The sequence below is a fragment of the Stegastes partitus genome, unplaced genomic scaffold (genome assembly GCF_000690725.1).
Source record: "Stegastes partitus isolate 25-593 unplaced genomic scaffold, Stegastes_partitus-1.0.2 Scaffold44, whole genome shotgun sequence".
NCBI lineage: Eukaryota > Metazoa > Chordata > Actinopteri > Pomacentridae > Stegastes > Stegastes partitus.
Genome location: NW_007577775.1, coordinates 97138 through 111180, shown reverse-complemented (window position 1 = coordinate 111180; position 14043 = coordinate 97138). Strand labels below are relative to the sequence as shown.

Below are 14043 nucleotides of genomic sequence, written 5' to 3'. Positions count from 1 at the left end.
GCAAATGTGCAATACCCGTGAATTATGGTCATACCTGATCAGCATGGTCTTCTCAGGAGCGTCTCCTCTTTGACACAATGCGCCATCTGGCGAATACGTCGCGCTACTTCAAGCGCAATTACAGACAGGCATCCTGACAGGCAGCTTGGGGTCCTAGTTAGCTTGAATGGAGGCAAACAGCCAGTACAAGTCTGTAGCTAAAAACAGTCTTTCTTCCTGTCCAGTTGGTTCAATCAGAGTTTTGTTAACTTACGAAGATTATTAGAAACAGGCTGGTTAATAATAAATAACTTAATTTCGTCTGAAAACTTTCAGATATAATATAGTTAAGCTGGCCGAACCCCGTGTTGTTAGCTAGCTAATTGTGTTTACCAACGTCTTGTGCTAGTCTCATCTTTACTGTTAAAAGATGGATGTTTATGCCGAAGTCGTTGACGTCGATTCTACAAAACAACAAGAAAGACATTACTACCTGTTGTCTGAGCTTCAGACTTTGGTCAAAGACTTACCAAGGTATCGCTACCTTCAGGACATTCTGCCTACACATAAAACAGGTTATGCCAGAAATGGTGTCATTCATTCCTGTTTGTGCGATTTATATCTGCATCCTGATGTTTTGATTAGTTGTTTTTCGTTTCCGTGTTTAGCTCATTCCAACAGCGTCTATCCTACAACACACTGAGTGACCTGGCTCTGGCACTCATAGATGGGACAGTATATGAGATTGTGCAGGGCCTCCTGGACATCCAGCATCTGACCGAGAAAAATCTGTACAACCAAAGGCAGAAGCTTCACTGTGAACACCAAGGTTAGTGCTCTGTTTATCAGAAAACCTTATACATGTAGCTTGTTCCAAGAAGGATGCCTATGCCTGTTACCTGGCTATTTGTTAAGTAAGACCAGCTGCCTCCTCAAGTCCAAAATTATTACAAGTATAAAACCTGCATCTTGAAACATTCTGACTGATGGAGGTTGTAATTTGCAAATATCACTGTTACTCCTCATTGGGGGTTTTTTTGTGTGTAGGACTTAAACAAGATCTTGCACGAAAACACAAAGATGCCCTGCAGTCATGCAAGTCTCACAACCTTGCCCTTCTCAAGTCAAACCAACAAGCAGAGCAAGAGGTAAGTGTTGAAATCCCAAGATCTCTGATTACTAGATGTGGAAATGTTGTGTGCTTCTCAGTATACTAACAGTTGTGTGTTGTGTTGACAGGCTCTGGAAATTCGTGTGCGAGAGGAACAAAGAATGATGGACAAGAAGATTGTGGCAGAAATCGATCAAAAAGTAATAGACCAGCAGAACACCCTCGAGAAGGCGGGAGTCCCTGGGTTTTATATCACCACTAATCCTCAGGTAAATATCTATACCTGTCCACTCACTGTGTACTATTGTCACAAAAGGTAGAATAGCAGAGAGGATGTGCACGTGTAATGAGAGCTGTGACGATTAGTAAATTAGCTGTCAGCTACTACTAATGAATGGTTTGAGTAATTAAAAAAAAAAATAAATCTGATTCATAATATATGCTAAATATTTGGTGGTTTCTTCCCACCTCTATGACAGTAAACTGAATATCATGGGGTTGTACGTAATAATAAACGTTGTAAAGTGTAATGCTGCAAAGACGTCATCCTAAGCTTTGGGATACACTGATCAGCACTGTTGTAGCTGTAGACCAGACAACTACTCAAATAGTCCAGACAATAAGCAGCAGATTGACCACAGTTAAAAACAACCTGCTTGTGATGAAGACAAATGTCCAGCAGATGGCGATGTCCGTCCTATATAACTGCTCTTTACCCACTGTGTGTTTCAGGAGCTGACAATGCAGATGAACCTTCTTGAATTGATCCTCAAACTTCAACAGAAGGAGTCACAATCTGGGATACTATGAGAACAATGACAGACAGACCTAAATTTGCCTGTGAAGAAACAAAAGAACATGTTGTGGCCAGAGACATCACATTCCAGCAATTCTGAGATTCAGCATGCATTTGCCAACATGTAATACTGCTATCTCCAAGAAGCAACAAGTTCAGAAAAAGTTGAACATGTGTTGTTCTGAGTGTGGTTATCACACTTGTCTTAAACCTGTGAAAGAAACCTAGTTCTCAGGTATTGAAGTACGATGTTTCAAGTCCTGGAGGAGAGTTGTATGCAGGCTGTGACGACTTAAATGCCATGTTGCACATTGTGAAATTAGGAAGCTGCTTTGTTGCAAATCCTTTAGAGACACATTGTCAACACCTTTAAGGACACAAAGGACAACAGAAATGGTTGTAAGTCATAGGCTGTGACCGTCCAGCAGCGAGATGGTCTCACAAGAGCCTCTAAGAATGATAGGTGTCTCCTGATGCCTCTGAAGCAGTTAACAACAGGTGGAGGGGAAATTTCATTGGTTATGTGAGACCAAATTCTGAGCAACAGAAAATCAATCATTTGCAACTTTCCAAATATTATTGCTGTCTGCAATGGTGGAAGTTTATTGTGCAAAAACCTTGTTCATTGATGGTGTCATGATGTTGTAGCTCTTTTTGGAGCAGACTTTATATAAGGAGTTTTTTTTGTTGTTGTTGCTGTTGTTGTTGTTGTTTTTTTACCTGTTCAGCTTGTTTTAATTGTTTTGGTTCCATGGGTCCAAATTGGGTTGTGAGCCAACACCAGTGCATTTAAACAGATATTTTCAATGAACATTTTAATCAATAATATGATACACAGAGCTGCCACTTGCAACTTGCGCTGTTTGTGGGTATCTTTACTGGACACCAAAAGTAAATGGATGCATGAGCAAATAAATCTGCAGCTGAATAGAAGTAATATCCTCTCTGTGTTGGTTTATCTTCATTTGTAAAGCCTAACATGCACAATTTCAGCCAGATGTACTTTAATGCAGGAATCATATTGCATCTATGTTCTTGACACTGGCTACTGACTGAGTGCAAGATGATCACTTATAAAGCTTTCATGATCAGGAGTTCTGAGGGCTGTACTATGAAGCGGGATTAGTGGGTTGGCGCGGTATGTTGAGCTTAAAGTCAGAGTTTTCAGTATCACGAAGGTGGCTCTGTTTTTACTTGCTAGATCTCCATGGTAACTGATGCTGTGGAGCTAACCTGGTCGGGAGCAGGTTATGTTTAGAGTTTCTGATTTAAATCAGCTGGAGGAAGCGTCTCCCTTTAATCAAATCGGTTCCTGACGATTCTCTGGGAGCAATACAGATTCTCAACAGAGAAAATGTGTTATATCTGTGTTACTAATATTACTGAATGAAGCCGTGCAGTTACAGTATCGCACATTGTATGCATCGTGTTGTCATGAGAACCAGACGTGTTTAGTTGGTGATGCAGAAATCACATAAATGTGTTTTTATGTTTGGCTCTGATTTGCTGTCAAGTCTGTTTACTCTGCTGATACTGCAGGTGATAGTAAACAGATTACAAAATGGATTATTCTACTGGTATTTATTACAGAGAATATTCAATTAAGAACATTCATTTCGCTTTGATTTAGCCAAAAATTAAATTGGTATCCTGCATGATGGCACAGTGTCAGACCTAAATGCACTTCAATACAAGATCATGTTTAAATATATGAAGTTTAAAGGTTAGCATGTTTAATGTGCACCTGTCAGTTACAAATAAGAGGCTGCACCGATCAGTAAAATAAATATTGCGCACATTTAACAGTTTATTACCAGCATTCATGTATTTGCACAAGCAACGCTTTTTACCATAATACATTTTTATATTCCTCATTATTCTCCATTAAAACAATGTCTTGTTTGAAGCAGCTGCACACAATCCTTTTATTTTGTTCAGAAAAAGAGTCACACAGTTTGTTAACCGCACCTTTTAGGTGAGCACACTGTCTGTAACAGAAAGTCCGAGCTGACAAAGAAAGTTGATAACCACCTTCGTGATACCCATGATCCCTGACTAGGGCTTTAGTTTTTGTCAAGCCGACTTACACAAAGAAAGCACGGCAATGTTAAACTTGCTTCGTAGTGTACCCCTCTGATCACATATTGAATTCCCCACATTAAGAAGACTGCGGTTGTGGGACCACTTTTCTAGACCCCTTGTTTTTAACATCAGCAACAACAAGGAAGGGAGCACCCAACCCTCAGAAGGCCCCCACCCATTCATAATCATAACCCTCCTAGAAATCCAGTCCTCAACCTGCCACCTGCTACACGCAGATACATACAGTTTTCTTCAAATGTATTCATACCCTTCCATTAAAGAAAAGGCAAAATTCACAATAGTCACTCAAATAACTAGAAACTGGAAAAGTAATAATGAATAAAAATTTGGTAAATTATAATTTAGTGAAACAAAACATAGCTTTTAAATTGTCATTTAAAAGAATTTTTTTTTTTTTTTAAATTGGACAGGTGCAGAAGTCTGACTGAGAGTTACAGAAAACACTTGCAGTGATTGGCTCAAAGGGTTGTTCAACAAAATATTAGTTCACTGGTCCCATCATGCTTGTTTTTTTGTTGTTTGTTTGTTTTTTGTTTTTTGTTTGTTTTTAAAAAAATATTTCTTTTGAACCACAATTCAATAGCAATGTCATGATTTTCATTAAATTTTTCTTTATTACTACTTTTGTGAATTTCAACTTATTTCAGTGCCATCTGTTTATTTCCTTCTTTAATGGGAGGCTATGAATACATTTGAGGACGACTGTATATGTTGCCTATCATTTGGTATAAAAAATTATATGTGATCAAACATGGTACTATTTTCAATGGTGAATGTCCCATTTTAATTGTGTTTTTTATGACATCCATACGAGCTATTTAAATAGAGGTTCACTGCTGCCTTGCGTTCTGGTCCGGGCACCCCCCACCCCTCCCTGAGACCCTCCCTGCCTGCCTGCCTCCTCCCGCGGATGTCCTGCTATAATAAGGGTGGGGCGCGGCGGGGAAGCCCTCCCTGTGCAGAAGGTGTGTGTACCTTTAAGAAGCAGTCCAGGCAGCGCGTGTTGGTTTTTATCGCTCGGTGCACCTTCTGCTCCATCACCAGACGATGCGCCCCGGCAACTTCTAACAGCACCGATGAGAGACCCCGAACAGCAGCAACGGTAAACGCATTGTTAATTTTATTACTCCTAAAGAGAGCAGTGATGGAATAATCACACATAACTCAGAAATTAAAAAAAAAAAAAAAAGTGCGATGCAGCGCAGCGTTTCCATCCAGGAGAGAGGTAGACTGATGCACTAACGATCCTCGTTTCCATTTTGTTATAAATTATTAATTTGACATTTAAAACGACGCTCATTGGAATCGTCGTCTGCTCTTTCTTTCTTCTTTCTTGCTCGTGGGTATGTTTGCTTGGATATTTATTGTAAAACAGTCCCGAATGAGAGCGCTTTTATTCCTAGTGGGGAATAAAGCGTTACGTAATTATAATGGAGGCATCCTGTTGTCGCCATATGCCCATCGAGGCTGAGAGTAGGATGTTGCACGGCCTGGTCCAGGAAGATGAACACTGTGTACAACTGATGAAAAGACTCAGCTAAGCCAATGGACTGATAGTGCTTCTATTGTTTGCTTTTTGTTTTTATAATGCTGCAATCTCACACTTCAGCCGGAGCTTTTAGATGACGTGGACTGGCCTGTTCGGGGCAGAGCCACTCATTGTGGCCTCATAGTGCGGAAACAGAAATACAAATGACAATGTGCAGGTGGAAAAGCCACACAGAAACTGTAAAATAATAATGAAGCGAGATATGTAAATTTGGTATCATCTGGCTGTTGAGTCCACAACGTTTCTCACAACATAACATGTCTCTCAAGCTTTGCTGTTGTTAGAGGCTCTGGAAAAATGTAATTAATAAGGTCAGCTTACTGAATACCATGTTTGTCCAAAAGACACGTGGATTTTATTAAGCTTTTAACTCCATGATTGTGTTACTTTTAATAAGATCATGCTTTATTTCAAAGGGACCCAAGACCATAGGAGTCTCCCACATCAGATGATTTCCAGATTCACACCAACGGAATTAAAATACTGTTAAATTTAAATCCTGAATTTCATGTCACTCCTAATTTAGGTTTTTATTGTATAGGCAAGAGTGAACAGATCATTTTCTTGGATAGAGACCAAACTTGGAAGGCAGTTCTAAATTAAAAAAAAAAAAAAAAGTGGCACAGAATGCATTGGTTCTTACATATTCCAGTATAGATTTGAGCTGTAGAGTATTTTAATATATATAGAATATTTTTTTAAATACAGGCCTTTTTTAAACTAGAAAGCTGACTAACTCCATTTAGACAGAATGAATTACTCTAGAATGTTTTGGGTTCTTTTTTAGGAGGGGGCATCTGTGCGGAAAATAAAAAAATAATTTTAAAAAAAGATCAAGAAAAGCTGTTTGGAACCTTTCTCATATGATGCGGCACTGCCAAAGGCATCAGAATAGCTTTCTGCTTTGATTTCAATTCAGATCTGGCTTTGCGCTCATCATACACAGCTCTGTGGGGCCAAGTTAAATGGTAAGACTAATTAGTCATGTTGCCTCCTGTGGTGGCAACAACTGCCAGCCACTGCGGACAAAGTAGCCATTTTCAGTCAACATCATGCTTTCTGTAGCTGAAATATTTCCATACACCTGATGGTGTATGTTGTGTTTCTTCCCAGTTTCTCGCTCATTTGTTTGCACATGTGGAACTCTATGTTTTTTAAAGAAAATCCCAAAACAACATTTATCAAAAAAGTCAAATCAGATTGAATTATGCTCTCTGAGATCGACTTTTGCATCTCGTAGAATTTGCACACAACCTGCGCATCACGATGTAGATGCTAATGCGATATATCATGCAACCCTGGTATGGGTCAATTAGCAGTAGTATATAGAAGATTTTGAGCCAAGCACCAGACTCCAAAATACCGACTGTAGCAGTACATCCTGAATGTAGTAGCTGCAGTAGTTTTTCCTGTTCTGGTGTACACTTTAATAAATGTTGTGCTCTGTCTTGCAGGTCATCTTCATAGACAGGTAATGGCTCCAGTGTGACTACCACAACATCAACCCGCCTAGCTGGCCTGTCTGACTCTGTAGCTATGGCAACTTGTCCAAGGGGATGTGCGCCAGCAGTGCGCCTTTGTCAGAGACTGAACCGACTGAAGACACTAGATGATGACATGATGGCAACTTCTCTGAAGCGCTGCCTCTCCACCCTGGACCTGACTCTCATGGGTGTTGGCGGCATGGTGGGCTCTGGGCTTTACGTCCTCACAGGAACAGTGGCTAAAGACACGGCTGGGCCTGCTGTCATCATATCCTTCCTTTTCGCAGGTATTGCGTCTTTACTGGCTGCCTTTTGTTATGCAGAGTTTGGAGCACGTATTCCCAAAACAGGATCTGCCTACATGTTTACCTACGTCTCCGTGGGAGAGGTCTGGGCCTTTCTCATCGGCTGGAATGTGATTCTGGAGAACATGATTGGTGGTGCGGCCGTGGCACGTGCCTGGAGTGGCTATCTAGACTCCATTTTTAACCACGCTATCCAGAACTTCACGGAGACACACATTATGCAGTGGCACGTGCCCTTCCTTGCCCATTACCCTGACCTACTTGCAGCAGGAATTCTAGTAGTTGCCTCCTTCTTCATTTCCTTTGGAGTTCAAGTGTCCTCTTACCTCAACCACATCTTCTCCCTCATAAGTATGGGTGTCATCGTTTTCATCTTGGTCTTTGGCTTTATGCTGGCTGAACCAGCCAATTGGAGCCAGGAACAAGGAGGCTTTGCACCTTTTGGGATGTCTGGAATACTGGCAGGCTCAGCCACTTGCTTCTACGCATTTGTGGGCTTTGATGTAATTGCTTCCTCAAGTGAGGAGGCAAAGAATCCACAGAAGGCTGTTCCTATTGCGACTGCTATCTCCCTTGCACTGGCAGCAACAGCCTACGTCCTGGTCTCCACAGTGCTCACACTAATGGTTCCCTGGCGTACACTGGACCCCAACTCGGCTCTGGCAGATGCTTTTTTCCGCCGTGGCTACAGTTGGGCAGGAGTTGTTGTGGCAGTAGGTTCCATCTGTGGTGAGTGTCAACCTTTAACTGAGAATTACAATTTATATGTAGTATGTTTAGCAGTGGTATTGACTTTTTAGTGCTGTATTCTGACTTGTATTCTCTCTCCAATTTCTAGCCATGAATACCGTGCTGCTCTGTAATCTCTTCTCCCTCCCTCGGATCGTGTACGCCATGGCTGAGGATGGATTGTTTTTCTCCATTTTCGCAAGGGTCAATCCCATTACCAAAGTTCCTGTCAATGCTATTCTGGTGTTTGGAATCCTCATGGCCACCATGGCTCTGATCTTTGACCTGGAGGCCTTGGTTCAGTTCTTGTCCATCGGCACCCTCCTGGCTTACACCTTTGTGGCAGCAAGTGTTATCGTGCTGCGCTTCCAGCCTGAGAAAACCAGCGGCAAGGGAACCGCTTCCACCACTCCGAACCCCATCGCTGAGCCTTCCCCTGCACCCTCAGAATCTCAGACCATAACTGAGGACAGCGAGGAGCCGAAGCAGTACGAGTCCTTCTCTGACAAACTCCAGCTGGTGGAAAGGCAGAAGTCGAAAGAGCCGCGTGGGGTTGGGCAGCTAAAGGCCTGCTGGGAACCATACCTGGACAGGCTGCTGGGGGACTGTGAGCCAGGCGAGGTGGTGGCCTTCTGTGTGCTGACGCTGATAGTGAGCTCAGTATCCCTCTGCGTTGTGTTGGAATTTGGAAACAAACAGCTGCAACTGCCAGTTTGGAGCTTCACGATGCTGCTGGTGATTTTTAGCTTAGCTTACATCGTCAGCCTGGCGCTGATATGGGTTCATGAGCCACAAAAAAACAACAAAACATTCCAGGTGAGATTTAATCGTTTTTATTCAAGTCTGTGTGTTATTTGGTCAAGTAAGGCAATATATAGTTAATATGTGTTCAACAAACTGAGTGTTGTTGATTAAATGTTTTTAAAAAAAATAAAATTCTTCCTTTTTGTTATCATTGTTGTCTAGGTACCTCTGGTTCCACTGACTCCGGGTGCCAGTATCCTCTTTAATGTATTCCTCATGATGAAGCTCAGCCTTCTAACCTGGATTAGATTCACTGTGTGGATTGCCATTGGTAAGAAAGCATCAGATCTTAGACAGCATATTTATGTGGTGATCAAATAAAAACTTCTCTCTTGCATAGTTCCTCAAACATATAATTGAAAAACATTTTTTTTGCCCTACTCAAAAGAAGATCAAATACATTTACTATGAATACTGGTATCAAAGCTTCCTCTCTCCACAAATACTCATCTTTAGTCTGGAGTTGACACATGATATGATGTAAAGGTTAAGCCAGGAAGTAGTTTTAACTGTCATAAAGCACCTGGCCTCTTGTTGCCAGTGAACCTACTGTACAAAAATAAGACACTAAAAGACTAAACAAGCACTTTCTGCACTCAAAGAAAGCAGAGAAACTTTGGGCACTCGTCAGCAATCCTCTGAGGATGTAGGTGGTGGTCAAACAGTGTTAATGTCCCGTCAGTGAGGAGGAGGATCACTGGAGAAACATGATTATCTGCATTAGCTTAAGGCTTCTCTGGACCACTAAACCATTTAAACACCACTGTCAGACTGCTGCAAGTTAACAAGATGCACACTTGCGGGATATTACACTTGACAGGGCCTCTGGCTAAGCTTTCCCTCCCCAGAGACAGAAATGGACACTTGCCTTCCATAATGGCCATTGACGAAAAGGCATGAGATTTCACCATTCATCTCAGAGTTAATGTGGACTGATTAGTGATCAATACTGCACCAGAGTAAACACAAAGCTGCAAACGTAGTTTCAGAAACTGAAGTGAGGGCCTCTGATATTTTTTTAGCTAGCAGGGTGGCAGTGTTCGTGTGTTAGTTGTTCATCTGTTGCTCCATTTTAGCACACTTTTTCATATTCCCCATAAGAGGAGCTGTGCCTGGGGAGACCTAATAGCCAAGTGGGCCCTGGTGGGATTCTCACTCCTTTCCTCTCTTCCCTACACGTTTTATCTCTTTGCGCTGCACTGCTCTAAATAAAGGCAAATGCAAAATAATAATCTTTAAATAAAAAATATTCACTGCAATCATCAAATTTTTCTTTGTGGCCATATCATCTGATCAAAATTGTATTTTTAAAACTTTAGCTTGTGGCTAAATACCTGCAAAACAAATTACATGCAAATCAGATTTAGCTGTAATTTGTGTTTACCACTAACTGGCAAATGTTAGCATGCTATACCTATGCTTGCATAATGAGCTGCTGGCTGTGTACTTATACGGATGTCAGCATGCTCCCTTAAGTATTCATCTTGAAGTGCTAGCATGCTTGTATGCTTGTAAGGTAGTGTGCCACTAACAGTTATATCCATTGAGAATTAATGTGTTCATTATTTTCTCAATTAATCAATTAGTCGCTTTGTATATAAAATGTCTGAAAATGTTGTTTTTTTTTAAAAGGGGGTAAAAGTTCCCTAAATGTTCCCTCTCCTCTCAAAGCGAAAGATATTCAGTTTATTGTCATCAAGAAGTAAAGAAACCAGAAAACATTCAAACTTTAGAAGCTGGAATCAGAGACTTTGGACTTGGGAAAGCTGATACTTCATTTTATAGTTGAAAATCAATCAATTCATTGTTTAATCCTTACAGCCCTACTGTAATCAGTCCTGTCATCTAAAGTAAAAACAAAAAAACAAGTAAAGTTTGAAAATTGTAAACTCCATGCTTTCAACACAAAACAAACTTTGTACCACTTGTCTTGTTTCTTCACTCATTATTTTGATTGAAATGATTTCTGCATTCACAAGTGTTCCATGCTATCTCTTTCCCAGGTCTCTTTGTGTATTTTGGCTATGGGATCTGGCACAGTAAGGAGGGAATACGGGAACTGCAGCCCAAAGACATGGCCGCCCGGTACGTGGTGCTACCCAGCGGCAGCCTGGTAGAGACAGTGCAGTCCATCCAGCCCGAGGGTCAAGTGGACTCCTCAGCGCACCACATCACCGCCTCCACTGCCTCGACAGCCGAGGAAAACACAGGGAAGAGATGATATGTGACCAATCATAGTCGTCAGTACAACTGCCTGGTATTATCTGCTGTCTCCCACTCATGCGCTCTACTATTACTAGTGTACTCTTTGTATCTCACTCCCTTTAGCGTGTGACAGTCTGTACTTGTTGCTCTGCAAATGTATGCACACCACGGGATGGGATGCACTCTCTCTGTCTTATTGTGAAGCATATTTGTATATCTTGTAATACTCAAATGTACAGTAGAGAGCTTTATTACTGTCCTGTAAAACTTTTAGCATCAAAGTTGTGTTATATCCTTTAAGACCAGCTCTCTTCTTGCAACCTTGCCAGTTTGTCCATGCGGTTGTAGGTTATATATGGTGCTTTCTTTGTTACAAACACTGGAGGATTTTTAAAAATGTTCACACAGCTCTGGAGCTGAAACATTTACATTTTTTGGAGGATAACCAACTACATTTTTGAAAGATATCATTTTGAGCAGAGTAAGCATCCATTTGTTGCATGTTTTATTTTTTATTTTGTTTAAATTAAGCAGAGGAATGCACAGAGTTGTGAGTTTACATTTATGCCTTTTATCCTATCTTCTCCCCATAGATACAGAAGAAACCACAGGTTTTATTAATTTGGATTCATTTAGTTTGACTCCTTTGGTACTCATAGACTGTCCTGAAGTATTTATTCCTATATTATAAGATAATGTATGTATTTATTTTTCTATTATTACTAATCATATTTCTTTTATAAAGGTAACACTAGCTTACGTTTTCTGTTCATTCCACTCCCATTTTTGTGTGTTACTATATCTGTGTTATATGTTTTGCATGTACCTCTATTAGTCTATATCGGTAAACTGTGTTCACTTTTTAACTGGCTGAACACTTCAGTTCCTCCCTTAATCTCTTAAATCTCATCCCATGACCCTGTCGGTTTTTTTGTGTGTCACCGATCTGCAGTGTTTTTCTCACGGACCTTTCGACAGCAGCTTTTCCTCTTTCTCCCTGTTGGCATGAGATTATATTGTATCAAAGCACATTGATTATACTGATTTCCTGAGACAACCTGAGAGATAATCAGATAAATGGATATATAGGCAAGCACAAAACTACTGAATGGGAATCTTCACAGACAAATATTGGCAGGCAGGCAGACTTTGGTTGTTATGTTAAACGGGGATCTGCTTCATCTCTCTGAGGCCGTAGTAATCCCAGCAGATTTGCAATAGTCCCTGTCGCCAGTCTGCAGCTTGACCTAGATAAGAGAAAGCCACACATGTGAGAATACGCTCATATTATACAACTAACATTCCCGCATTCTGCACTCATGTTGATAAATGACCAGAAATTAGGTTTTATTACAAAATGCATATGTTGAAGTATTTACAAAATGTCTATTCTGTTTTTATTTATTTCAGTTGTTGTGTGCTTGCATGTGTTACTTAAGAAACCAATGGCCTTAAACATGTTGTAATCGATGCAGACTGATTTCGAAAGCAAGTGTAGTCAGTCTGAGTGGTTTAGTGTGTTTCGTTTCTTTGTCTGTTGGATTAAAAATCGTATATGCTTTCGAACTATTAAACCAAAACACAAACATGGAAGAGGAATGTACAACAGGAGGCATTTTGGCATAGTTTCAAAAAGGAGTCAGGTTCAAGAGAATTTTGTACACCTTTGCACAGTTTGCAAACTATTGTCTGGTAACTTTGTGTCACAGTTATGCTTTTGATGTCCGGGCCAGTGGCAGATATTAATACCGTGGTGCTTTTTTAAGCTGAACGTTCTCTCACTTCTTTCTCTTTCATCTTTTTTGTGCCAGGAAGCACAGTTATAAATGATCCAATTCTTTATTTCTTTTCTTACTTCTGAATAGTATTGTACTCTGTACTCGCACATCAAAGTCTCAGATCTTTCTGTTATAAAGTGTATGTCTGTGTAAAATGCAAAAGGTTAAAAAATAAATGTTTTGAAGCAGCATTTACAAAAATCTAAATTGTGGAGTATTCTGACATCTCACATCCTGGAAAGTTAGGAAACATTCTCACGGTGGCTTTGTGTACAAGGTGCTGGTCTGTGGCTCATCAAGAGCAGCAAATAACATTCACAAAAAGACAACTAAAACAAAGAATAAAAATTCATTAGTTGAGGAACCAGCACATACAAATGATGAAATGAAAAAGAGTGAATGCAGCATAAAACTCAACTTTTTGTTTAGAGCGCATTCTATATTTTACATATATTAGGTGTAGTATATTGTAGGTACATTCAACCATGTCATCTTTTCTCATTTTTATAAGGAAAGGTTTATAGACCTGTTTTGCAAAGCCTTACAAACTATCTCATATCATCTTGTAAGCTTTTCTAAATTTTGGCCCCCACACATTGAATATCTAGTTTTACACCTTTGTTGGTCTCTATTATACTCAGACACCTGTCAATAGTCCACTACCATATATTTAGGCATTCATACTTACTTTCTGCTAAATACAGAACCCAGAAAAGCCATGTTTACAATTTCAATGATTACAAATGTTTTGAACTTTAAGTGGTGTTGTATTAGGAAGCTTCTGCTGGTGTCTATGATAATAGAAAATTGTTTGCAATTGCATCACAGTCATATGTTTTATTTTCTTGCAACATATAGTCTATGTTCATAACTAAGACTGCAGTATTTAGTCATTATAAGCCAGCTGCTCTTGATTTAAATGAGTAAATGCCATATTTTAATGAACTGCTTTGTCAAGCATAATACCGGTATAATTTTCACAGGCATCTATGACGCTGGTTAAAAGAGCTTAAGACTAACTTCAATTACATGCATGATGACACAACTGTGTTGTTAACCCAAGTCAGGGATTAACCTTCAGGTCACGAGACGTCTGCTGTGTGAATGAAACAACAGATCAGATGTGCATTCAGGTAAAACTGGAAAGAGGTCAGTGTTGATTCTAAGATGATTATAATTTCTTGCACTCGATTTGATTCA

General features: G+C 40.2%; 2 protein-coding genes across 2 annotated transcripts; both read left to right on the top strand.

The window, feature by feature from the left end:
- The first annotated feature begins 122 nt into the window (after positions 1-122).
- On the top strand, positions 123-2828 carry dgcr6 (DiGeorge syndrome critical region gene 6). The gene is made up of 5 exons (XM_008305847.1): positions 123-513; positions 648-808; positions 1027-1127; positions 1219-1359; positions 1823-2828. Exons 1-5 carry the CDS (start codon positions 410-412, stop codon positions 1898-1900), a joined length of 585 nt encoding a protein of 194 aa, XP_008304069.1. The 5' UTR covers positions 123-409; the 3' UTR covers positions 1901-2828.
- A 2187-nt stretch (positions 2829-5015) lies between these two features.
- Positions 5016-11559, top strand: slc7a4 (solute carrier family 7 member 4). The gene is made up of 6 exons (XM_008305837.1): positions 5016-5091; positions 6993-8056; positions 8166-8494; positions 8534-8872; positions 9023-9131; positions 10864-11559. The coding sequence occupies exons 2-6, from the start codon at positions 7075-7077 to the stop codon at positions 11079-11081; spliced, it is 1977 nt and encodes a 658-aa protein (XP_008304059.1). The 5' UTR covers positions 5016-5091; positions 6993-7074; the 3' UTR covers positions 11082-11559.
- Positions 11560-14043: the final 2484 nt, after the last annotated feature.

What these genes read in the sequence shown, in the direction of transcription:
- dgcr6 (XM_008305847.1), top strand. Translation starts at nt 410, where the DNA reads ATGGATGTTTATGCCGAAGTCGTTGACGTCGATTCTACAAAACAACAA. An exon ending in ACCAACAAGCAGAGCAAGAG is followed by an intron (nt 1,128 to 1,218) that starts GTAAGTGTTGAA and finishes TTGTGTTGACAG; the next exon opens with GCTCTGGAAATTCGTGTGCG. An exon ending in ATATCACCACTAATCCTCAG is followed by an intron (nt 1,360 to 1,822) that starts GTAAATATCTAT and finishes TGTGTGTTTCAG; the next exon opens with GAGCTGACAATGCAGATGAA.
- slc7a4 (XM_008305837.1), top strand. Translation starts at nt 7,075, where the DNA reads ATGGCAACTTGTCCAAGGGGATGTGCGCCAGCAGTGCGCCTTTGTCAG. An exon ending in CCATCGCTGAGCCTTCCCCT is followed by an intron (nt 8,495 to 8,533) that starts GCACCCTCAGAA and finishes GAGGACAGCGAG; the next exon opens with GAGCCGAAGCAGTACGAGTC. An exon ending in AAAACAACAAAACATTCCAG is followed by an intron (nt 8,873 to 9,022) that starts GTGAGATTTAAT and finishes ATTGTTGTCTAG; the next exon opens with GTACCTCTGGTTCCACTGAC.